Source organism: Bufo gargarizans, chromosome 1 (genome assembly GCF_014858855.1).
Source record: "Bufo gargarizans isolate SCDJY-AF-19 chromosome 1, ASM1485885v1, whole genome shotgun sequence".
Classification (NCBI taxonomy): Eukaryota; Metazoa; Chordata; class Amphibia; order Anura; family Bufonidae; genus Bufo; species Bufo gargarizans.
In genome coordinates, this window is record NC_058080.1 from 590,190,953 (window position 1) to 590,217,465 (window position 26,513).

The window sequence follows — 26,513 nt, forward strand, 5'->3', positions numbered from 1 at the left end:
TCAGAAGACTTAAAGGTGGGAAGACAATGTAATAGAGCAGCACGAAATGCCAGCAGAATGCTTGGATGTATAGGGAGAGGTATAAGCAGTAGAAAGAGTGAAGTGCTTATGCCGCTGTACAGATCACTGGTGAGACCTCACTTGGAGTATTGTGCTCAGTACTGGAGACCATATCTCCAGAAGGATATAGATACTCTAGAGAGAATTCAGAGAAGAGCTACTAAACTGGTCCATGGATTGCAGGATAAAACTTACCAGGAAAGGTTAAAAGACCTTAATATGTATAGCTTGGAAGAAAGATGAGACAGAGGGGATATGATAGAAACTTTTAAATACATAAAGGGAATCAACTCGGTAAAGGAGGAGAGCATATTTAAAAGAAGAAAAACTACCACAAGAGGACACAGTTTTAAATTAGAGGGGCAAAGGTTTAAAAGTAATATCAGGAAGTATTACTTTACTGAGAGAGTAGTGGATGCATGGAATAGCCTTCCTGCAGAAGTGGTAGCTGCAAATACAGTGAAGGAGTTTAAGCATGCATGGGATAGGCATAAGGCTATCCTTCATATAAGATAGGGCCAGGGACTATTCATAGGATTCAGATATATTGGGCAGACTAGATGGGCCAAATGGTTCTTATCTGCCGACACATTCTATGTTTCTATGTTTCTATGTAACGGAAGCATGTTTGCTGATCCATGACGGATCCGCAAAAAACACTGGCGTGAAAGTAACCTAATTTGACAGATCTCACAGAAGAGAAATTCACTCCTGGATTAGGTAAAGATTCAAATCCCCAGCATAATGCTGTATTGTAATAACTAATGTATATACAGTATTAGTGTCAGGCCTCATGCACACAGTGCAGCTTTAGGCCTCTTTCACACTTGCGTTGTCCGGATCCGGCGTGTACTCCACTTGCCGGAATTACACTCCGGATCCGGGAAAACGCAAGTGTACTGAAAGCATTTGAAGACGGATCCGTCTTCAAAATGCTTTCAGTGTTACTATGGCAGCCAGGACGCTATTAAAGTCCTGGTTGCCATAGTAGGAGCGGGGAGCGGTATACTTACAGTCCGCGCGGCTCCCGGGGCGCTCCAGAGTGACGTCAGAGCGCCCCATGTGCATGGATGATGTGCCATGCGATCACGCGATCCATGCGCTTGGGGCGCCCTGACGTCACTCTGGAGCGCTCCGGGAGCCGCACGGACTGTAAGTATGCTGCTCCCCCGCTCCCCACTACACTTTACAATGGCTGTCCCGGCAGCCATGGTAACCATTGAGAAAAAGCTAAACGTCGGATCCGGCAATGCGCCGAAACGACGTTTAGCTTAAGGCCGGATCCGGATCAATGCCTTTCAATGGGCATTAATTCCGGATCCGGCCTTGCGGCAAGTCTTCAGGATTTTTGGCCGGAGCAAAAAGCGCAGCATGCTCCGGTCCGGAACTGAAGACATCCTGATGCATCCTGAACGGATTTCTATCCATTCAGAATGCATGGGGATAATCCTGATCAGGATTCTTCCGGCATAGAGCCCCGACGATGGAACTCTATGCCGGAAGACAATAACGCAAGTGTGAAAGAGCCCTAAGTCAGTAAGTATTATACATGTTTTTTTTTGTTTTTCTATCAAAACCAGATGTGGATCCTCAACACAGGAAGAGCACAATGGAAACGTCTATACTTCTCCTTTTTCACTATATATTTAAAGCGCCACCAATATGTATAGACACATGGTAAATCATTTACAGATTATACTCATACAGTTCATTCAAATAAATGGAGAAAATACCCAATGTCCACATGGGGCAGATACGCTGTGTGTGTGGTAATTCCACAATGTATTACAGTACCTGCAAAGTGGATGACATTTTTGGACAGCCAAAAGACAAATCTGGACCATTTTCTGCATCCTTTCAGGACAAGAATGAGAGTGAGATATCTAGTGAGATAGCTCTGCTGCATGTTTTTCCTGATTTTTAAACAGTTTTCCTTCAATAGAAGCCAATATTGACCAGACCACTTTTTACACTTCTGCACTACACTACTTTCACGGTTTATTGCTCGGTCATACAACTTACCACCCAAATGAATTTTACCTCCTTTTCTTCTCTTTAATAGAGCTTTCATTTGGTGGTATTTCACTGCTGCTGACATTTTTTTTTTTTTTTTTTATATTAATCAAAATTGACCGAAATTTTTGCAGAAAAATGAAATTTTTCACTTTCTGTTGTAAAATTTTTCAAATAAAACTCCATTTCTATATACATTTTTCTCAAAATGTATTGTTTTACATGTCTTTGATAAAAAAAAAATGCAATAAGTGTATATTTATTGGTTTGGCTAAAAGTTATAGCGTTTACAAACTATGGTGCAAAAAAATTAATTTACTTTCTGAGCACCTGTCATGTTTCCTAAGGTTCTACAATGCCCAGACAGTAGAAACACCCCACAAATGACCCCATTTCGGAAAGTAGACACCCTAAGGTATTCACTGATGGGCATAGTGAGTTCATGGAAGTTTTTATTTTTTGTCACAAGTTAGCGGAAATTGAATTTTTTATTTTTATTGCAAAGTCTCACATTCCACTAACTTGTGACAAAAAATTAAATTTTACATGATCTCGCCATGCTCCTCACGAAATACCTTGGGGTGTCTTCTTTCTAAAATGGGGTCACTTGTGGGGTATTTATACTGCCCTGGAATTTTAGGGGCCCTAAAGCGTGAGAAGTAGTTTGGAATCCAAATGCATAAAAAATGCCCTGTGAAATCCTAAAGGTGCTCATTTGAATTTGGGCCCCTTTGCGCACCTAGGCTGCAAAAAAGTGTCACACATGTGGTATTGCCGTATTCAGTAGAAGTAGGGCAATGTGTTTTGGGGTGTATTTTTACATATACCCATGCTGGGTTAGATAAATATTTCTGTGAAAGACAACTTTTCCCATTTTTGTATACAAAATTGTCATTTTACAGAGATATTTCTCTCACCCAGCATGGGTATATGTAAAAATACACCCCAAACCACATTGCCCTACTTCTCCTGAGTACGGAGATACCACATGTGTGACATTTTTTTGCAGCCTAGGTGCACAAAGGGGCCCAAATTCCAATGAGTACCTTTTAGGAGGGCATTTTTAGGCATTTGGATTCCATACTACTTCTCACGCTTTAGGGCCCCTAAAGTGCCAGGGCAGTATAAATACCCCACATGTGACCCCATTTTGGAAAGAAGACACCCCAAGGTATTCTGTGAGGGGCATGGCGAGTTCATAGAAGTTTATTTTTTTGCCAGCTGGCAAGGCTGTAGTATAACTTCCAAGCAGCGCGAGATGACGCGCCGATGCGTCAACAAGGAACAACCCGACCGCCCACAGGACGCATCCCTGCGTTAGGCGGTCAGAAGGCAGTTAATAAATCAGTGCTTTAAAATCCAACATGTACATCAAGTCTACGCGTTTCAGATCATTCCATACAGATCCTTACTCATGACAAAGAAAGAATGTAAGACCCTGGCCTTAAATAAAGGGCAGGTCAGACATGTCAGGTGGAAATAATCAGCAGCAGCTCCACCTCTTAGAACCAAGAAACAATGCATCAGGATCAGTAATGCAATATAAGATTGTGTCTACAATTTAAATCCATTGGTACACAGGTGTTCATAGAAAAGATCCAATAGGATTCTCTATTCAAAAGAGCTCTCCTATGGTCTCCTCTACATTTAGGATATTTCACTCTTTCAACCCCCTGCACAATGAGACCTCATTACAATTGGTCTTGAGCGAAGCTAGCTTCGCATGCTTCATCCGAAGTCACTTTGTTCAAAACTTTGGAATAGTACTGTACGGAGATTTCTTTGTGGTATTTCTCCTCTATGTGAGAGATCTCTCCACCTCACATGCAGACTCTGCTGTGGTATTTCTCCTCTGTCTATACTGCTCCTGTGTGAGAGATCTCTCCACCTCACATGCAGACTCTGCTGTGGTGTATCTCCTCTGTCTATACTGCTCCTGTCTGTATGTGAGATCTCTCCACCTCACATGCAGACTCTGCTGTGGTATATCTCCTCTGTCTATACTGCTCCTGTCTGTGTGTGAGATCTCTCCTCCTCACATGCAGACTCTGCTGTGGTATATCTCCTCTGTCTATACTGCACCTGTCTGTGTGTGAGATCTCTCCTCCTCACATGCAGACTCTGCTGTGGTATATCTCCTCTGTCTATACTGCTCCTGTGTGTGAGATCTCTCCACCTCACATGCAGACTCTGCTGTGGTATATCTCCTCTGTCTATACTGCTCCTGTGTGTGTGTGAGATCTCTCCTCCTCACATGCAGACTCTGCTGTGGTGTATCTCCTCTGTCTATACTGCACCTGTCTGTGTGTGAGATCTCTCCTCCTCACATGCAGACTCTGCTGTGGTATATCTCCTCTGTCTATACTGCTCCTGTGTGTGTGTGAGATCTCTCCACCTCACATGCACATTCTGCTTTGGTATATCTCCTCTGTCTATACTGCTCCTGTGTGTGAGATCTCTCCTCCTCACATACAGACTCTGCTGTGGTATTTCTCCTCTGTCTATGCTGCTCCTGTGTGTGTGTGAGATCTCTCCTCCTCACATGCAGACTCTGCTGTGGTGTATCTCCTCTGTCTATACTGCTCCTGTCTGTATGTGAGATCTCTCCACCTCACATGCAGACTCTGCTGTGGTATATCTCCTCTGTCTATACTGCTCCTGTCTGTGTGTGAGATCTCTCCTCCTCACATGCAGACTCTGCTGTGGTATATCTCCTCTGTCTATACTGCTCCTGTGTGTGTGTGAGATCTCTCCTCCTCACATGCAGACTCTGCTGTGGTATTTCTCCTCTGTCTATGCTGCTCCTGTGTGTGTGTGAGATCTCTCCTCCTCACATGCAGACTCTGCTGTGGTGTATCTCCTCTGTCTATACTGCTCCTGTCTGTATGTGAGATCTCTCCACCTCACATGCAGACTCTGCTGTGGTGTATCTCCTCTGTCTATACTGCTCCTGTCTGTGTGTGAGATCTCTCCTCCTCACATGCAGACTCTGCTGTAGTATATCTCCTCTGTCTATACTGCTCCTGTGTGTGTGTGAGATCTCTCCTCCTCACATGCAGACTCTGCTGTGGTATATCTCCTCTGTCTATGCTGCTCCTGTGTGTGTGTGAGATCTCTCCTCCTCACATGCAGACTCTGCTGTGGTATTTCTCCTCTGTCTATACTGCTCCTGTCTGTATGTGAGATCTCTCCACCTCACATGCAGACTCTGCTGTGGTATATCTCCTCTGTCTATACTGCTCCTGTGTGTGTGTGAGATCTCTCCTCCTCACATGCAGACTCTGCTGTGGTATATCTCCTCTGTCTATACTGCATCCTGTCTGTGTGTGAGATCTCTCCTCCTCACATGCAGACTCTGCTGTGGTATATCTCCTCTGTCTATACTGCTCCTGTGTGTGAGATCTCTCCACCTCACATGCAGACTCTGCTGTGGTATATCTCCTCTGTCTATACTGCTCCTGTGTGTGTGTGAGATCTCTCCTCCTCACATGCAGACTCTGCTGTGGTGTATCTCCTCTGTCTATACTGCACCTGTCTGTGTGTGAGATCTCTCCTCCTCACATGCAGACTCTGCTGTGGTATATCTCCTCTGTCTATACTGCTCCTGTGTGTGTGTGAGATCTCTCCTCCTCACATGCAGACTCTGCTGTGGTATTTCTCCTCTGTCTATGCTGCTCCTGTGTGTGTGTGAGATCTCTCCTCCTCACATGCAGACTCTGCTGTGGTGTATCTCCTCTGTCTATACTGCTCCTGTCTGTATGTGAGATCTCTCCACCTCACATGCAGACTCTGCTGTGGTATATCTCCTCTGTCTATACTGCTCCTGTCTGTGTGTGAGATCTCTCCTCCTCACATGCAGACTCTGCTGTGGTATATCTCCTCTGTCTATACTGCTCCTGTCTGTGTGTGAGATCTCTCCTCCTCACATGCAGACTCTGCTGTGGTATATCTCCTCTGTCTATACTGCTCCTGTCTGTCTGTGAGATCTCTCCACCTCACATGCACATTCTGCTTTGGTATATCTCCTCTGTCTATACTGCACCTGTGTGTGAGATCTCTCCTCCTCACATGCAGATTCCGCTGTGGTGTATCTCCTCTGTCTATACTGCTCCTGTCTGTATGTGAGATCTCTCCTCCTCACATGCAGATTCCGCTGTGGTATTTCTCCTCTGTCTATACTGCTCCTGTCTGTGTGTGAGATCTCTCCACCTCACATGCAGATTCTGCTGTGGTATTTCTCCCCTGTCTATACTGCTCCTGTCTGTGTGTGAGATCTCTCCTCCTCACATGCAGATTCTGCTGTGGTATATCTCCTCTGTCTATACTGCTCCTGTGTGTGAGATCTCTCCACCTCACATGCAGACTCTGCTGTGGTATATCTCCTCTGTCTATACTGCTCCTGTCTGTGTGTGAGATCTCTCCTCCTCACATGCAGACTCTGCTGTGGTATTTCTCCCCTGTCTATACTGCTCCTGTCTGTGTGTGAGATCTCTCCTCCTCACATGCAGACTCTGCTGTGGTATATCTCCCCTGTCTATACTGCTCCTGTGTGTGTGTGAGATCTCTCCACCTCACATGCAGATTCTGCTGTGGTATTTCTCCTCCATAGATACTGCTCCTGTGTGTGAGATCTATCCTCCTCACATGCAGACTCTGCTGTGGTATTTCTCCTCTGTCTATACTGCTCCTGTCTGTGAGATCTCTCCACCTCACATGCAGACTCTGCTGTGGTGTATCTCCTCTGTCTATACTGCTCCTGTCTGTGTGTGAGATCTCTCCTCCTCACATGCAGACTCTGCTGTGGTATTTCTCCTCTGTCTATACTGCTCCTGTCTGTGTGTGAGATCTCTCCTCCTCACATGCAGACTCTGCTGTGGTATATCTCCTCTGTCTATACTGCACCTGTGTGTGAGATCTCTCCTCCTCACATGCAGATTCCGCTGTGGTATTTCTCCTCTGTCTATACTGCTCCTGTGTGTGAGATCTCTCCTCCTCACATGCAGACTCTGCTGTGGTATTTCTCCTCTGTCTATACTGCACCTGTCTGTGTGTGAGATCTCTCCTCCTCACATGCAGACTCTGCTGTGGTATTTCTCCTCTGTCTATACTGCTCCTGTCTGTGTGTGAGATCTATCCTCCTCACATGCAGACTCTGCTGTGGTATATCTCCTCTGTCTACAGGGAGTGCAGAATTATTAGGCAAATGAGTATTTTGACCACATCATCCTCTTTATGCATGTTGTCTTACTCCAAGCTGTATAGGCTCGAAAGCCTACTACCAATTAAGCATATTAGGTGATGTGCATCTCTGTAATGAGAAGGGGTGTGGTCTAATGACATCAACACCCTATATCAGATGTGCATAATTATTAGGCAACTTCCTTTCCTTTGGCAAAATGGGTCAAAAGAAGGACTTGACAGGCTCAGAAAAGTAAAAAATAGTGAGATATCTTGCAGAGGGATGCAGCACTCTTAAAATTGCAAAGCTTCTGAAGCGTGATCATCGAACAATCAAGCGTTTCATTCAAAATAGTCAACAGAGTCGCAAGAAGCGTGTGGAAAAACCAAGGCGCAAAATAACTGCCCATGAACTGAGAAAAGTCAAGCGTGCAGCTGCCAAGATGCCACTTGCCACCAGTTTGGCCATATTTCAGAGCTGCAGCATCACTGGAGTGCCCAAGAGCACAAGGTGTGCAATACTCAGAGACATGGCCAAGGTAAGAAAGGCTGAAAGACGACCACCACTGAACAAGACACACAAGCTGAAACGTCAAGACTGGGCCAAGAAATATCTCAAGACTGATTTTTCTAAGGTTTTATGGACTGATGAAATGAGAGTGAGTCTTGATGGGCCAGATGGATGGGCCCGTGGCTGGATTGGTAAAGGGCAGAGAGCTCCAGTCCGACTCAGACGCCAGCAAGGTGGAGGTGGAGTACTGGTTTGGGCTGGTATCATCAAAAGATGAGCTTGTGGGGCCTTTTGGGTTGAGGATGGAGTCAAGCTCAACTCCCAGTCCTACTGCCAGTTTCTGGAAGACACCTTCTTCAAGCAGTGGTACAGGAAGAAGTCTGCATCCTTCAAGAAAAACATGATTTTCATGCAGGACAATGCTCCATCACACGCGTCCAAGTACTCCAAGTACTCCACAGCGTGGCTGGCAAGAAAGGATATAAAAGAAGAAAATCTAATGACATGGCCTCCTTGTTCACCTGATCTGAACCCCTTTGAGAACCTGTGGTCCATCATCAAATGTGAGATTTACAAGGAGGGAAAACAGTACACCTCTCTGAACAGTGTCTGGGAGGCTGTGGTTGCTGCTGCACGCAATGTTGATGGTGAACAGATCAAAACACTGACAGAATCCATGGATGGCAGGCTTTTGAGTGTCCTTGCAAAGAAAGGTGGCTATATTGGTCACTGATTTGTTTTTGTTTTGTTTTTGAATGTCAGAAATGTATATTTGTGAATGTTGAGATGTTATATTGGTTTCACTGGTAAAAATAAATAATTGAAATGGGTATATATTTGTTTTTTGTTAAGTTGCCTAATAATTATGCTACAGTAATAGTTACCTGCACACACAGATATCCCCCTAAAATAGCTAAAACTAAAAACAAACTAAAAACTACTTCCAAAAATATTCAGCTTTGATATTAATGAGTTTTTTGGGTTCATTGAGAACATGGTTGTTGTTCAATAATAAAATTAATCCTCAAAAATACAACTTGCCTAATAATTCTGCACTCCCTGTATTCTGCACCTGTGTGTGAGATCTATCCTCCTCACATGCAGACTCTGCTGTGGTATATCTCCTCTGTCTATACTGCTCCTGTCTGTGTGTGAGATCTCTCCACCTCACATGCAGACTCTGCTGTGGTATATCTCCTCTGTCTATACTGCTCCTGTCTGTGTGTGAGATCTCTCTGCCTCCCCCTGTGCAGCTTAGTGTGTTGTACAGAATTCATTCCTCCCTGTTAGTATTGCTGAAACTGTGCTAATGTAAGAGAAAGGAGAGGATAGAGTAGAGAGCAGCCAGGAGCAGTGTGCTGTCTAATCTATATAAAAAGCACAGTGGTCATTTGAAGGCGTTACATAGACTACATCAGCATGGTAGACCAGCTTTAATGACGACTCATTAGAAAGTTGCTTTATTTTGCATTTAGAGAACAATAAAATAAATCTGTACAAAGGTGTACATATCCTATGAAATTTGGACTGGCCACGATGTGACTGATCGGTATATTGAATGGTCCAACCATCAGGATGGCAGACTGAGTGAACTGCTGAGTTCCCTATCTATGATATCCATGTGATGAGGTTATGTGTGGATGACAGCATGTAAATAGCTTGTATTTTAAGAATGTCTGTCTTGATGTGCATTTAAGATTGAAGAAAAAAACATTTAGAACAGCATCACCTTTTCATTGGCCATTTATCAGTAACAAGCCTTGGTATGAATGATCATTCCCAATAATCTACCCACGTAAATGGGCCTTAAGAAAGCTGTTGTCCAGCCAAAATTCTGTGCATGGCTGTTTTGGTAGTGTTGCCATGCTGACTAGTCAATCACTGGCTATTCGACCTTTCATTGAGGTCGGAAGCAGAGCCAATTTAGGTTCCTGACTAATCATCCAATCCCGGAGCTAGACAGGAGATTTAAGTCTACTGTTATTGCCAGCTACTGGTGACTGTATATATGTGCCCTGGCTCTGTACCTCTGTGTTTGTACTGAACTCAAGACTTGCTCCTTTTCTCTCTGTGTACTGACTGTGGCTTGTTTTCTGGATTCCCCTCATCTGCAGAATTGGCGTCTACTGATTCTCCTAGTATTGTGTTTGTGGCTAATTTCTGGATTAACCTCTCGTCTCCTGTATTGGCTTGTAGTGATTCTCCTGGTACTCTGACTGTGGCTAGTTTCTGGAGTAACCCCTCATCTGCTGTTTGTGCTCTTTGTTTCTCTTCTGGTTCTGACCCTGCTTATCTACTACTCTTTGCACTTCGATTATAGAACCTAGTAGGTCTTCTTCTAGTGTACTCACACCAGTTTTCTGCTACCTCACTCCACAACCTTATCCTGTGTCCCTAGCAGTCAAGTCCATCCACCCTGCTATAGGATCTGGTGAAGAACCTAGGGGTAACCTTAGCTTCCTACAAACCAGAGTGGTTAAGGAAGACTGGTAACCGTTTCTGAGTTTGTTAGCTGTAGTTCCGGACAGTGACCATAGAATTTCCTTACAGCTGTTAAGTTCTATGTATGTCTATTAGTCCAGCATTATATTTTAATGTTAAAAACTAAATTAGATTGTAGAACAGAAAAGATTTACAGATATGGTTGGACTATGGAGTGTTATCGCACATGGAGAATTTCCAACAATGTCATGTGTTTTGCCTTGATGCAATCGAAGTTTTCATCAGTTCCAGACTCAGAATTGTGCTTGAAGACAAGACTGTTTTCTAAAGTCATCTGTATGCAAATGTTTACGTGTCACTTTTTATCCGCAACCGTAAGAGATATATACACAGGAATGCAAACAAAATAAATTTTGCCCCAAGGCAATGAAAGTAATTTGAATTTTGAGATACTACCATGAAAAGATAAGCAACCTGGTGAAAGGAAAAAAAAATGACGAGATATTATTTTAGGGGGAGGAATTAGCCGTAAGATAGGGCATTAAAAAATGAAACTAGTGAAAATCTAGCGGATTGACTGCATATTTTATATTGTCAAAGTTAAAAGGGTTAGTGACAGGAGGATAAATACATGAGAATGAGCTTAAGGTTTAAGCAGTATTAATGTACTATCCGTTCAATAGGAATACGTCCTGCCTCTATTTATATTCTTATTTTAATTTGCATTCATTTAAATATACATTACAACAAAATACTTGAATAGTCCTTTTATGTTGAAGCTTCTGATATTATTAAAGGGGTTTTCCAGGTTTAACCTGTCACCACAAAATACAATGCAATTTGCAGGTATCATGTTATGGAGCAGGAGGAGCTGAGCAGATTGATAATAATTTATACATTTAGGGGCACATTTATTAAGAAAGTTTTTAATAAACCCCATAAAATGGCGGTGGTTCTGCCGAAGTTGTGAAGTGGCACCGGCCTTTTAATAACTTTGGCGGATCCTCCACCAGTTCTAAATGTATGACAGCTTCCTAGTGCCGCAATCTGCGCCTGAAGTAGGCGTATGCCAGCTTAATAAATGACAACCTTAATTTATACATTTAAACTGTATCACTGTTTGTTTGTTTTTTAACTTAAAGGGTTTGTGTCACTTCAGCAAATAGCATTTATCATGTAGAGAAAGTTAATACAAGACACTTACTAATGTATTAAATTGTCCTTATTGCCTGCTTTGCTGGCTGGATTAATTTTTCCATCACATTATACAGTACACTGCCCATTTTCATGGTTATGACCACCCTGTAATCCAGCAACGGTGGTCGTGCTGGAACACTATAGGAAAAAGCACCAGCCTATGTGCGCTCCCACGTTCCCGGCCAGCGCTTTTTCCTATTGGGCTCAAGCATGACCACCGCTGCTGGATTACAGGGTGGTCATAACCATGGAAACAAGCCATGTATAATATGATGGCAATATGGATAATAACAATACATTAATAAGTGGCTTGTATCAACTTTACCTACATGATGCCACTTGCTGAAGTGATACAACCCCTTTAAGACCACCCCTGCGAACAGCTATTAATAACTGACAGCTGTACACATTTGTACACACTGATAACACCTCCCCCATGTTCAACTAAAGTCAGAAAAAGCAGAGATTAAAATACACAAATTACACGTTTACTGAATCTTTCTCAATCTGCTCAGCTCCTCCGGCTCTATAACATGCTGCAGATTGTACTGCATCTCGTGGTGACATGTCCTCTTTAAGCTGAAACGGTGTCACTTGTCTCCATGGCCATTGTCTGGCATTGTAACTCAGCTCCATTTAGTTTAATTGGATATTAGCTGCAGTAGTAGACATATCCAACGGAAATGAGGTTTTAAGAAAAGACAACCCCTTCTCTAATCCCTGAGAACGCTTTAAAGAGAGTCTTTCACCTAAAATGACCATTATACACCACAAACATCATGATATCCATTACATTCCCCATATTATAATCTTACCTTTCATATTGCTGTCCGTCGCCTATTCTCTCTTAAAAACGCTTTTATCCCATATGCTAATTAGGTTCTGAAGGTGCCCAGGGGCGGCGTTTATGCGGCCGGTGCCCAGGCTCCACGGCGCTGTTCAAATCAAACCCCTCCCCTTTCACCCCTCTGGCCCGCCCTCGGTTCTTCAGATACCATCCTCCAGTCAATGACAACATCAATGTAGTAACAAATCAGAGAACTTTACAAAGAATTGGCCAAGGGTACTGTTTCTCCTTGTGGAGATCCAATTTACATATGGAGTCTTCTTCGGAAAGTTGTGCAAATTAGATCTAATCCATCAGGATGAAAACTCTCTCTGTTGCCATCTAGAGGCAGCTACCCGGTTATAGCCTTAAAACAGGACTTGTGACATTAGCTAAACCCAAGCCTCCTTCCTTTCGGAGTCATGTTTGAAGGCTTTTTTGTGAGCCAGACAAGGTAGTAACCAAGAGGTGGCATCAGACAGCTTTGTTCCCTCTGGAGGAGAGCTAATATGTATGCAAAGAAATAGAAAGGGTCAGAATGAACACAGTTACTTATGTATTACTTATGTAATATTTTCATGAAGCCAGATGATGTACTGTAATATATATATATATATATATATATATATATATATACATACATATATTAATACACACGTCAGGAGAAATACGTATTGGACACGTCACTAATTTTCAAAGTAAATGTATTTCTAAAGGTGCTATTGACATGAAACTCTCACTAGAGGTCGGTAACGACCCATCCAATCCACACAGGCAAAGAAATCAAACCATAGATGTCCATAAAAGTTATGCGTAATAATGAGAAATGACACAGGAAAACTTATTGAACACTCTGAAATATATTTAACACTTCGTACAAAAGCCTATGTTGGTGATGACAGCTTCAAGACGCCTCCTGTATGGAAAAACTAGTCGCATGTATTGCACAGGTGTGATTTTGGCCCATTCTTCCACACTTAGGGTCCATTCACACGTCCGTAGTGTATTGCGGATCCGCAATACACCCGGCCGGCACTCCCCATAGAACTGCCTAGCGGACAAGAGTAGGACATGTTCTTTTTTTTTTTTTTTTTTTGCGGAGCCGAAGCCCAGAAGTTCGGGGCCACGCTCCAGAAATGCGGATGCGGAGAGCACATAGTGTACTCTCCGCATCTCTTCTGGCCCCATAGAGAATGAATGGGTCCGCAGCTGTTCCCGATATTGCGGAACGGATGCGGACCCATTTGCGGACGTGTGAATGGACCCTGACACTCTTCAAATCCTGAAGGTTCTATTCTAGCAGCTTTATTTTGTTTCTCTGAAACCAACTGAGAGTTTCCTTGGCTGTGTGTTTGGGATCATCTTCATCATCCTGGTAGATAGCAGCATTTTTTTTTTTATCAAGAATATCTTGGTACATTTGTCCATTCAGCCTTCCTTCAATTATATGAAGTTTGCCAGTGCCATATGCTGAAAGACAACCTCACACCATGATGTTCCCACCTCCAAACTTCACTGTTGGTATGGTGTATTTGGGGTTATATGCATTGCCTTTTGGCCTTTAAACATGTTGTCTATTACGGCTTCAAAGGAATTCAATTTTGGTCTCATGTGACCAGGCTACATTCTCCCAGTATTTCACAGGCTTGTCTAAATGTTGTTGAGCAAACTTTAATCATGCTTGAACATGCTTTCTGTTCCGCAATGGAGTTTTGCGCTGTGAGCGTGCATACAGGCCATGGAGGTTGAGTGCATTACTTATTGTTTTCTTTGAAACAATTGTACCTACTGATTCCAGGTCTTTCTGTAGCTCTCCACAGGTGGTCCTTGGCTCTTGGACAACTCTTCTGATAATTCTTTTCACTCCTCTGTCTCAAATCTTGTGTAACCAATGCCATCAGTATGTTTAGCAACAATAAGGTTGCAAAGGTCTTGAGAGATCTCACTGGTTTTACCCATCATGAGATGTTTCTTGTGTGGCATCTTGGTAATGAGACACCTTTTTGTAGGCCATCAGTTGAACCAGCTGATCATTTTTCGCTAAGTAGTGGGATTTCTTTCTAATTTCTGATAGATTTCAGCTGGTGTCGTGACTTTCAATGGCTCTTTGCACCTCTCTTTTCTTCACGCGTTCAATACTTTTTCCCTGTGTCTCATTTCTCATTATTACACATAATTTATGGACATCTACGGTTTGGATTGGATGGCTTGTTACCGACATCTAGTCAGAATTTCATGTCAATAGCACCTTTGAAATAGATTTACTTAGAAAATTGGTGACGCGTTCAATACTTATTTGCCTAATACTTATAGAGATTGTTTACACCATCAAGACTCCTATGTTGTTGTGGTTTTATTGGCAGGAAGCTGATCAGCAGTGTAAAACAAGGTCGGGGTTACTTTCATATTCTCCAACAAGAGGAAGAACGGAAAAAACTTGGACGCACAAAAGAAACAACGCCTGCTACAGGAAAAATACAGGACTGAACCGCAGCCCTTCAGGGACTTCAGCGAGGATAGCTCAGGGGAAGACGAAGAAATGAGTAAACCAGATAATAAGACAAGGTGACTTCTTTACCTTTTTTTGGGGGGGGGCTTCTTGTCCATATACCAGACACACAATGTCAGCCATGTTGGCTCAGAAGTTTTAAAGTACATTGCAAATGAGCCAATGAGCCATGAAATGCTAGAGAAAAAAAGGGGGATTCATATATTAGGTCCCCAGAGTCTTTTATTTATGGGCCGGCTGTGGATTTCAGCAGAATCTCTGCACCTCTCCAAGTTCACTTGCTACTAATGCTCCTAATTTAGCAGGTTGTGTTATGCCGCTTTTATCACCTTTATGCACTCGGCTGTGTAAACAGATGGGGGAACAAGCTGTTAGGAAGTTTGCCATGCTGATGCTGGAGGGAAATGCTTATCCTACAAATGCACAATGCCTTTTTCCCGATTCTGATATCTTTATATTACAGGCTCATCTTAAAGGTATTTTTCAAATTGAGCTTTACGGTTGCAAAACTTCTTTTAAAATTTGGCAGCAAAGTAACGTTCCCAAACCTTCAGGCACCAGATGGACTGGAGTTTTGTCTGGGTCATACATCTTTGTGCCGTGTGGTCTCCTATTCTCAGCTCTGTTGAGCTTAGTAGGTGTGTTGTTTGTGGATTATACATATGATACTAACTTGGATGAATTTATTTCTCCCTCCAGGTTCTTTCTCACAGAGATTGGAAAACAGCAGAAAAAAGAGAAGAGGGCAATGAGCCGTCCATTCACGCCTGTACACAACAGTCTGTTTTCCAAACAAGTCCTTGATGTAGATCCGTACGTTTCATTCCTATGATTATTTTCTGTATATTTTTATTTCTGAGCCTATTCCTTAATCCCTTGATAAGATATTGCAATTGTTAAAGGGAATCTGTCAACAGTTTTAGGCTGCCCTATATGAGGGCTGCATAAACTGGTGACAGAAACCCTGATGAAAACCCTAGTCCAGGCTACTTTCATCCATGGCTCAGCAATCTGGCAGAGAACAGCCTGCCGGAGTTCTCTAGATCCAGCAGAAGCAGGTGGTCAAGGACAGCTGGAAGCCCATGAGCTGGTGCACTACAACGCGAGAACTCAAGCACTAAGTTCACGCTGTAGCCCCCCAATAGTGATTTTAAGAATCTATACATGTAAGGCTAGTGTCACAGATGCGGCACAGAAGTTCTCCGGATCTGGCATAGCTAGATAGCACCACTTGCCCAACATTGACTATAATGGGAACCGGCAGCGATCCGACTGCTCCCCGGCATAAAGGTCAGGACTCAGCAATGTTTGACTGGCTGACTAACGGGGCATTTATAGATCCCTGCTGGATCCCATTATAGTCAGGTGGGCATGCGGCACTATCTGGCTATGGCGGATCTACAGAACTGCTGTACTGCATCTGTGAAACTAGACTTAAATGTACAGCCATTTTTTGGGGTAAATCACTAATGAGCGACTACAGCGAGTAGTGCACAAGCTCATGGGCCTCCAGCCGTCCTCGCCTGCCTGCTGCAGATTTACAGCTTTTTTCCTATACGGTATAGAATGAGCGCTGTTAGTCATTTGTAGGAGGGCGAGGGCACCCGGAGCTCAGGAATATCATGACTACTGAGCTCGTGCAATACATTTAGCAGACGCCAGCATTAATAGGAACTCAGTCTGGAGCCACTCAATAGTGATGTTAACAAGATAGCTGGGTCTGTACTAGTAAGTGATGCAGCATTTTAATCAGGATCTCTATCATTAATTAATGCTGCCCTCAGACAGAGCAGGATCCAACTGGGCACAGATTTCCTCTACGATTTTGACTCATAGATTTATCCTGTTCCAGTTTTTGATGTTAGAAGCAGACGCTTACTTTTCCTTGACCGACCAGGTCATGGTAGTTTGCAGTAGTGGTTCTCCCATACTCAGAGGATGCAGCATAAGGTCCTGATTCCAGGTGACTTTGATATGTGCGTCTATGTGCAATTTCTGAGCGATTTACCATGTATTAGCTGCAGCGTTGGCATCACTCTCCATCCACCCCCACCAATGACTGACACCTTTCTCCCTATGCACAATAATAGGGAGACTGTGAAACTATCTCCACAGCTCCTTCCTAGCAGCGCAATGCCAGTGCTGCAGCTAATAGCTGGTAAATTTCACAGAAACGACCGCACGTTATACATACAAATAATCAGCGTGTGCTGCCCTTCCGTACAAAGTGTTTTTCTTTTTTTTCCCATTATCACATTTCAAGAGATGTAACTTTTTAATTTCCCTGGCTTGTTTTTGGGGGGAACGAGGCGTACATAATATAGTATCACAGTAGCTGTCAACATCGTTGTGATGTATGTAAAGAGAAAAAATAGCATTAGTATAACAGTGTGTGGATCCCCTATGTAGTTGATGAACCTATCCAATCACTTGATATTTAGGCTAGGTCTACACAGCGACATTTGTCACTCGACATTTTGTTGCACCAATGTCGCGTGACAATGGCAGTCTATAGTGTCGCACTGCAACATGCTGCGAATGCGAAGCTACAGTAGCAGAAAATCCATTTGAGATGGATTTTTCTGCGACTGTCGCGTCGCAGTCACAGCATGTCGCATGTTGCAGTGCGACACCATAGACTGCCATTATAAAAATTGTCGCGCGACATTGGCGCAACAAAATTGCAGTGTAGTTGTGCCCTATCTGTCGCGCAACAAATCTCGTTGTGTAGACCTAGCCTTAAGTTGTGCGGTTGAATGTCTTTTCACATGGAAGTGGTAAGGTTAGAGTAAGGCTTCGTGCACATCACCGTTCAGCCTTTCCGTTCTCCTGCTCCGTTTAGGAGCAGGAGAACGGAAAAGACGGAGCAGGCACATAACTGAGCCAAACGGAGCCCTTAGGACTCCATAGACTATAATAGGGTCCGTTATGTTTCCGCTCAGAAGATGATTTTGAAGCGGAGACAAACGTCCTGCATGCACAACTTTTGTCTCCGCTCCTAAATCATCTTCTGAACGAAAAACATAACTGACCTTATTATAGTCTACGGGGTCCTTAGGCTCCGTTATGTGCCTTCTCCGTCCTTTCCTAAACAGAGCAGTAGAACGGAAAGTCTGAACGGTGATGTGAACGAAGCCTAAGGCCTCTTTCACACGGGCGAGAATTCTGTGCAGGTGCAATGCACGGGGTGCAAAAATGCTTAGTAAATTAGGATTGTAGGGTAAAAAAAAAAATTATTAAACTCACCTCACCCACTTGTTCGCACAGCCTGGCTCATCTTCTTTCTTCTTCTTTGAGGACCTGGGAGGAAAAGGACCTTTGGTGATGTCACTGCTCTCATCACATGGTCCATCATATGGTGTATCACCATGGTGATGGACCATGTGATGAGCGCAGTGACGTCACCAAAGGTCCTTTTCCTCCCAGGTCCTCAAAGAAGAAGAAAGTAAATGAAACGGATGAGGTGAGTTTAATTTATTTTATTTTTTTAACCCCTCTATCCCTAATTTACTTAGCATTCTGTATTAAGAATGCTGCTATTTTCCTTTACAACCATGTTATAAGGTAAAATAATAAAATCTACAAAACACTGATCCCAAACCCAAACTTATGTGAAGAAGTTTGGGTCTGGGTACCAAACATGCCGATTTTTCTCACGCGCGTGCAAAACGCATTAAAACGCTTTGCACTCGCGGGGAAAAATCACGCATTTTACCGCAACGCATCCACATCTTTTCCCACAATGCTCGTGTGAAAGAGGCTTAAGAGTAAATTCTTGCTACGGTATATTGGATTTATGTGTACGAATATGTTCTCATCGCTGGCAGGAAGGACATTAGAGTTGTCAAAAATTGACCTAGGACTCACCCACACTGTATAACCTGGTGGCACGGTCTCTTTTAGGTGTAGCGTGCTTGATGGGTGTCAATCTGTCCTGAACAGCTTGATCACATTATTAGACAGCGGTAAATAAGTTCTAAAGCTTGTAAGTGCAGTCCTCGTTTGCCTTTTCGGCATATCCAACTTCTGAGCGTTTTGTTCTGCTTTATTGTACACTACATGCATTTCGGGCGCTTTGTCTAGATAACACGTTTTCTCTACTAGCACAATAGAGAATCCGTATATCTGTCCTAAATTATTCACATTGCAGGTTCATGAACTTCTTCCAAAAAGCGGAATCTCTGTAATGTTAACTACCCTTATCAGGTATTCTTGGGAGACTCACACATATCCCTGTAATTAGAAATGAATCTGTCATATTCAGCACCGTGTGTCTTGTGCAGCAGTATTCCAGCTCTGATGAGATTTTAAATTAGATTTTCAGACCTAATGAACAATGATTCACCGTCCTTCTATCATGTCAGTCACTTTCTAATCTTTTTATAACTGATTGTTACTGGTAAAACATTTTATCATTTCTGCAGCGCTCAATTGTATGAGAACTTTTATTAGATAAGTAGTCGTCTTGTTACATAATAGTATAAATATTCCATGTACTTTATGGAAAACGTGTTTGTTATCAGCAGAGGATTCTAGCGAACTGATTAGTGCAGAACATTTCGTTTTATCAAAGAAAGCAATTAAAGGGAGTACACTTACAATGGGGGATGGTATAAGCAAACGTTCCATAATAAATAACTTCTTATTCCATAACTGATTCCTGTAGAAGTGGCATACATACTGTATTCTTCATACTTCAGTGAGTCACGTATCTGTGCACACGGATCCATTGTTTTCTCTGTTTGACAGAACACGCCCATTTTATTCAGTGGGTCTGTGAAAACCATAGACAGAACACGGATGCCGTCCATGTGGGGTCCACTTTTTACTGAGCATAGAAAATTGACACAAAGGCCTCATGCACACAAACTTATTTTCTTTCCGCATCAGTTCCGGCTTATTTTTGCGGACCTTATACGGAACCATTCCTTTCAATGGGTCCGCAAATAAACTGAACAGTCGTAAGCGTTCTTGATCATTGCCAAGTGTAAACATGACCACCGTTGCTACGAAAAATGAAAACATTTTGCAAGTGACTGTATTTGTGAATTACCCCCTCCCTTCTGATCCTCAGATGTGTCATGTGAACAACACTCTGCCTCTCCAACTGACACAGCATCTTATGTGTTAACAGGAGAACAATTCTCTATGTATTCCTATGGGAGCCTCAATGTCAGTCTCATAGGAAAGAATAACTAACTTCCTGTCCTGGTTAAGATCGGGGTGTTGGTCACGTGACACAGATAAGGATCAGAAGAAAGGCTATAACTCACAAATCAGTCACTGGCAAGAAGATTACCTTCACTACAATTTACATCATGTACTTTCTAATTGTCTAGAGATTTTTGTAGGAGTGTTTCTTTAACTGTTTGAGAGGAGGGGGAAACAATCAATTGTTAATACAAACTGCTCAAATAATTGCAACATAACAACATTACTCTGCACAATAAGGGCCACTTCCATAATAAAAGGGTATTTTCTTAAACTCTAGAGTCATAATATATAAATCTATATACAGTATATAAAGAAGGACGGATGTGTGTATGTTGTGCAATCACTCAAAAACGCAACCATCTATTTCAACGAAACTTGGCATACACATCCCTTGCTACCTGGAAAGAAATCTTGTGGGGGTCACAGCTCTCTAGGGCGTACCGTTCCTGAGATATTCCCAGAAAATTACCTGCATTAGCCAATACAAGCCTGCAAGTCTTTCTCTTCATAGCCCAACGGTCACATGTCCATTATCAGCCAATAGAAGTTTGCAGGCCCTTAGTCTCCACACACACAGAGTTTTACTCCAGGTTTCCATAACAACCCAGCCATTTTTCTTCACTCCTGTATGTCAGTTTTAGGCTAGGGCTACACTGGCGACATGTGTAATAGAATACAGTGACTACACTCTGCTATTACAAAATCCGAAATGCCAGCCCCCACCCCTGTATTTGGGGTCATTCACAATCACTACACAGGGACACTGTTATGGGGGGGATCTGTGGATGACAAATATGTGTCATCCACAGATCCCCCCCATAACAGTGCCATCCACAGATGCCCCCTTAACAGTGCCAGCCATCCAAAGATCCCCCCATAACAGTGCTATCCACAGATGCCCCCATAACAGTACCAGCCATCCAAAGATCCCCCATAACAGTGTTATCCACAGATGCCCCCATAACAGTGCCATCCACAGATGCCCCCATAACAGTGCCTGCCATCCACAAATGCCCCATAACAGTGCCATGATTGCCATCCACAGATCCCCCCCATAACAGTGCCATATACAGATGCCCCCATAACAGTGCTATCCACATATGCCCCCATATCATTGCCATCTACAGATGCCCCCATAACAGTGCCTTTCATCCACAGATGCCCCCATAACAGTGCCATCCACAGATGCCCCCATAACAGTGCCTGCCATCCACAAATGCCCCATAACAGTGCCATGATTGCCATCCACAGATCCCCCCCATAACAGTGCCATATACAGATGCCCCCATAACAGTGCTATCCACATATGCCCCCATATCATTGCCATCTACAGATGCCCCCATAACAGTGCCTTTCATCCACAGATGCCCCCATAACATTGCCATCCACAGACCCCCCCCCCCCCCCCCCCCATAACTCAGCCATGTAATCAGGATAATAGTAGTAGGGAAGAGTACGAGTCTTGGATATTGAATGTGCAATAAATTATAAGCTGTTGATCTACTACCTCCAGAGTCCAGACCAGAGTCCAGTGGTGCGGTGCAGTAGAATCCCCCTGAGAGAGACACTGCAAGGTGAGCAAGGGCTGTGGTGAGTGGTGCGGCAGTAGTGGATACAGATTTGTTAATATGCTGCTGCTGTTTTTTCTGTCCCTCCCTAAGAGTGTAAGAGAGCTAGCCTAAGCCCTGACCATGTGGACATGTAACATGCAACATTTTTTATAATTATGTAAGTCCTAAAATTGTTTTAATATGGCCTTTGAACATACTTTTTCAAGTAAATCATATAAACCCCTTTTTTGTCATTTTGGTGTTTTTTCCTTATTAATCAATGAAATTATCGACAACTAATCGATTATTCAAATAATTGTTAGCTGCAGACCTAGTCTCAATGCTGATCTTTATGTGAGTATCATACAAGATTAGTTAATTCGTACACTTGAGTAGTATGGGTATGAAAAGGATGACATAGTGTTTTAGCAGGACAACGACCTGAAGCATACATCGAGATGGTTTAATGATAATAAAGTATAGGTTCTAGTTTGTCCCCTGTAGGAAGGCGCAAGGGTCCGTGATTGACGGAAGGTATGTGTCACCTGAGGTTCCTGGCCTCAGTGAAGTAAGAGTCGGTATTTTCAAGTGTCAGCGGCAGCTAGTGCTGGTTGACACGTTGCTATTTTAGTATGGCTGTAAGCTGATCCGGGCTGGCTCTTACTGGGAGTAGCCAAAGTGCTGGGTAGGTGGCTTCTCCCCACGTTCCAGGTCTTTACTGGCCTATATCAAACCCAGCCAGCAGTCTCGGCTGTATGTGGATTACTCCTCTCTGACAGTGGAACGCTGTAAGTCCCTGTGTGTTTTGGATCTGAAAACTTGTGCCGAGCAAAAGGCCTGGGAGCCGCATGCTGAGAAACAGGCCCCTAAAGCCTGCTGTGGACCACAGGTGGAAAAACGGAAAACCAGGTGAAGGTTTTTGTTCTGCGTGAACAAACACCTAGACTGCAAAATTTCACTTTTTGTTTTTCCCTATGTGTGAATAAAACACTGAACTGTTTAAGTTAAAGACTTTGTGGTTGCCCTCTGTACTGCATCAGCTAGCCTGTCTACCAGAGCAAATCCCCACACACCCCAGACCTCAACCCAATCAAACACTTGTGGGTAGAGTTGAAGAAAAAGCTGTATTTGTACCCAAGTGAGTATGCACCAGCATTAGGAACGTGTAGAAGAGACCTGGGAACAGATTTCGGTTGAGATATGCTTTAATCTGATTGAGAGCATTCCCAGAAGGATTCAGGCAGGGTTGAGAGCCAAAGGTGGATTTACAAAATAATAAATATTAAAATGTAAAATTTTAGGAGAAAAATTGTAACAATACAGTTGCATGACAAAAATCTGCATAACTAATCATATGCAAAATAGATACAAGTCCAGTTTATGTATGAGATAGCCAAGGTGATTGTCTATGAAATGATTGTAGTCTCACATTCGAAGCTGTAGTGGATGGTGAGATATGGAGCCTGAAAGTCAAAAGTTCTAAACATTATTACCCTTTTGTTTGTTAGACACACACACACAGGGTGAATCAAAGGTCTCGGGATACCCTTTTATTTCAGGAACGAAAGGTGAAATTAAATATCTGAATACCCTAGCAAGTAATGGGTGAGGAGGCCTATATCAGTAACATGGCCACCATTTTGCCAACAAAAACTAGTGTAGCAGTTTGATATACAGTATTTCCCCAAAAGAATTCAAACTGGGCAAATAACGTAGTAGATGACTTACATTGACTTCAAATCTGCGTTGCTCTCCCAGTAGACATACTTTGAATAGATGATATGCAAATCCAAAACCAACCAGTGGTTATACGTTACATTAGTTGTATACTCTTAGCATTCTTAGTGTCTGAAACCACCAGTATCATGATGTGACGAGACCAATCTTGCCACATTGCATTGGAGAAGCCTGGTTGCCAGCCTGCTTCCTTTAGACTATGGCCCCATGTTGAAATGCTTGATCTTCCCCTGCAAAGACTATGGGAAAGAATTTGGCTCCATGGAATAGTATTCGTGTAGTCTGAGTGCCATTCACCAGCTCCTGGTGGTGTCGGGCACACGGCGCAAGCATGGCGGTGGAGGATCTGACTGAAGCCTAAAGACCAGACATCAAGGTAGACCTGAAGAAGAAGGTGACAGCGCAGTATGTGATGTATACATATGTTATGTATGTAGTGCAGTGTTTCATCATCACATACTGCACTACATACATTACACACGTATACATCACATTCCCCCTCACAGTAATAATGCCAAGATATGTGCCCCCTCACAGTAAAAATGCCAAGATATGTGCCCTCTTCACAGACGTAATGCTCACACATGCCCCCTCACAGTAGTTATGCCCAGATATGTGCCCCCTCACAGTAATAATGCCAAGATATGTGCCCTCTTCAGACATAATGCTCACACATGCCCCCTCACAGTAGTTATGCCCAGATATGTGCTCCCTCACAGTAGTTATGCCCAGATATGTGCCCTCTTCACAGTAGTTATGCCCTGATATGTGCCCTCCTCACAGTAGTTATACCCTGATATGTGCCCCCTCACAGTAGTTATGACCAGATATGTGCCCCCTCACAGTAGTTATGCCAGATATGTGCCCTCTTCACAGTAGTAATGCCAGATATGTGCCCTCTTCACAGTAGTAATGCTCACTCGTGACCCCTCACAGTAGTTATGGCCTGATATGTGCCCCCTCACAGTAGTTATGCCAGATATGTGCCCTCTTCACAGTAGTAATGCTCACTCGTGACCCCCCAGAGTAGTTATACCCAGATATGTGCCCCCTCACAGTAGTTATGCCAGATATGTGCCCTCTTCACAGTAGTAATGCTCACACTTGCCCCCTCAGTGTTTGCATTCCTTTCTGGCAAAGCTACCTGGTTCCGGCCCGTGAAATTTATACCAAGTCTAGTGCGGCCCTGAGACGAAAAATGGTTGGGCACCACTGTTTTAAGCAATAGCTGCACAGTTAAATATTCTTATGTCTTTTATTGTCTTTTGCTACCATGTGGCTAATGGAGTTTTGCCTCTGCCCTTGGAGATAAATTGGATTATTTACCAATTGTCTCCAGGACAGAAGACATTGTTTAAAATTGTGTATTCTCCTGCCTGTGATAATTACATTAACCTATTGTGTAAGGTAATTGTATCACAGGCAGAGGGGAGGATTTTGTGTGGGAGTGTCTAAGTGTATTGTACGTGTTTACTGGTTGTTTTACAAAACCCTGTGGGTGGTACTAATGTGTAAGAATGTGTATATAAGAACAATAAACCCACAGCTCTGGCTGCCCACTGCTTGACCCTCAACACAGAGCCTCGTCTCGTTCTTGGGGGGATTCACTGTATGCTGTTAGAGACTGATTGCTAGGAGTGTAAGCCGCTTGGGTGCGTTTCCTTTTCGTCTGCTAGCTGCTATTCGTGAGGTTCCGTTCGGGAGTTTGGTGTCTTTAGTAGCTGCCTTTGCATCTGGAAAGGGAATAGCTTATAAACTGCGTTTACCCCCTTTTATTCCCGGGGTGCCGTTACACATATGTTTAAGGACCCTCCCCCTTATACTCATTCTACACAGTCCCCTCGGTTTTGAGGAAGCAAGGGCAGGCCAGTATTTAAGTGAATTCACATGCATTTATCAGAATGGGGCTTTTGGAAATCCATGTGTTAAGTATTTATTATACATTTGTGACACATATTCTCTGAAATTAATAATGCCAGTGTGCAAAAAATACAAAGCAGTGAGTGACAAGAAGAATATTAGGAGGTGCAGAGCTTGCGCCTGTTCGGGATGGCTGCCTGATTCTCTGTTCTGCTAACAAGATGACCCTCACAGCCTATTTATACCAGCCTGTCAGACCTATAATCGAGGATTTAAGGATGGAGATACCCCGTGCCCCATCAGAACTTTCTCACAATGTTGAGAGATGGATAGATTTATCTAGAAAGCTGCCACTGTACATGTGGCGCAAGAATCCAAGGTGGCGTCCTTGTGCCTCCGAGGAACGAGCTTCAGATGCTGAGAGTGGTAAGGAGCATTCCACCAATGCGGATAGCCTCCCCATATCTAGAGCTTTTATTAAGAAGACCCTGGATAAAGAACTGGAGCCTTTAAGTACTGACCTGTTTTCTATCAAACAGGACGCATACATATAAGCAGGAGGGTGAAAGCCCAGGAAGAATTTCAGGCGGTTTACATGTGGATTTTACTGCTATGTATAATCTTATACAACAATAAATATGTTTAAAAATAAATAAATATATCAGGAGGATTAAAGGGGACCTCTACATAATTTACATATCCTCTTGCATATTTTAAACTGGCTACCACCACCAATCTGCTGTTATCAAGAGCCACAGATTCTGGAAGGGAGCAGTTTTTTGGATTACGTTTTGGGAGTCTTTATGACACTCTTTTTCGAAACCAGCGTGGAATCTGGGAGAGGTTCAGTCTTATTGTTGAAGCAGGATGGATTATTCTTTCGATTGCTTCATATAATAGTGTAATAGATACCAGAGGTCAGATCTTATCATTATCAGAATGTTCTACACAATCTCATAAAATTAATATGAAGCCATTTCTCTTGTGGAGATAATTATCCTGACTACTTGAAGATTACCATGACGTTTATCTCTTACTTCTTCATTGCATATTTTATACTGGGCTATTAAGAAAGGTGACAATTGCACAAACAACACTGTAAATTTATGGTTTGGTTCAGTGTGATTTTCTGTGTGTAAACCTAGGAAATGATTGGCAGGGCATCCTCGCTGGCTTCCCCTTGCTGCCTTTAAAATTGATTTATTTTGGCCACTTGTGGTGCTACCATTGCCTGGGGGATACAGCCGGCTGTAATTTTTAACAGTCTGCTATGACAGTGATGTGTTGCCCTCACTGGAAATAAGCGAAAGCCTATATAATTAATGCAAAAGAACTGACGAGAAAGTTGCTCTTTAACCGTTTTCTGTCTGAATTTAGTCATCCTACTATCAGAACTACATGAAATGTATTATCAAG

At 43.1% G+C, this 26,513-nt stretch overlaps 1 protein-coding gene across 3 annotated transcripts in view; it reads left to right on the forward strand.

The window, feature by feature from the left end:
- CCDC60 (coiled-coil domain containing 60) overlaps positions 1-26,513 on the forward strand; it is a 211,675-nt gene that overhangs the window by 132,708 nt on the left and 52,454 nt on the right. For all 3 annotated transcript variants that reach the window (XM_044290877.1, XM_044290886.1, XM_044290894.1), the window contains 2 exons: positions 14,591-14,792; positions 15,436-15,549. In XM_044290877.1, coding sequence (XP_044146812.1) covers positions 14,767-14,792; positions 15,436-15,549 — 140 coding nt within the window. In that variant the 5' untranslated portion in view covers positions 14,591-14,766. The remainder of the gene's footprint in view (positions 1-14,590; positions 14,793-15,435; positions 15,550-26,513) is intronic.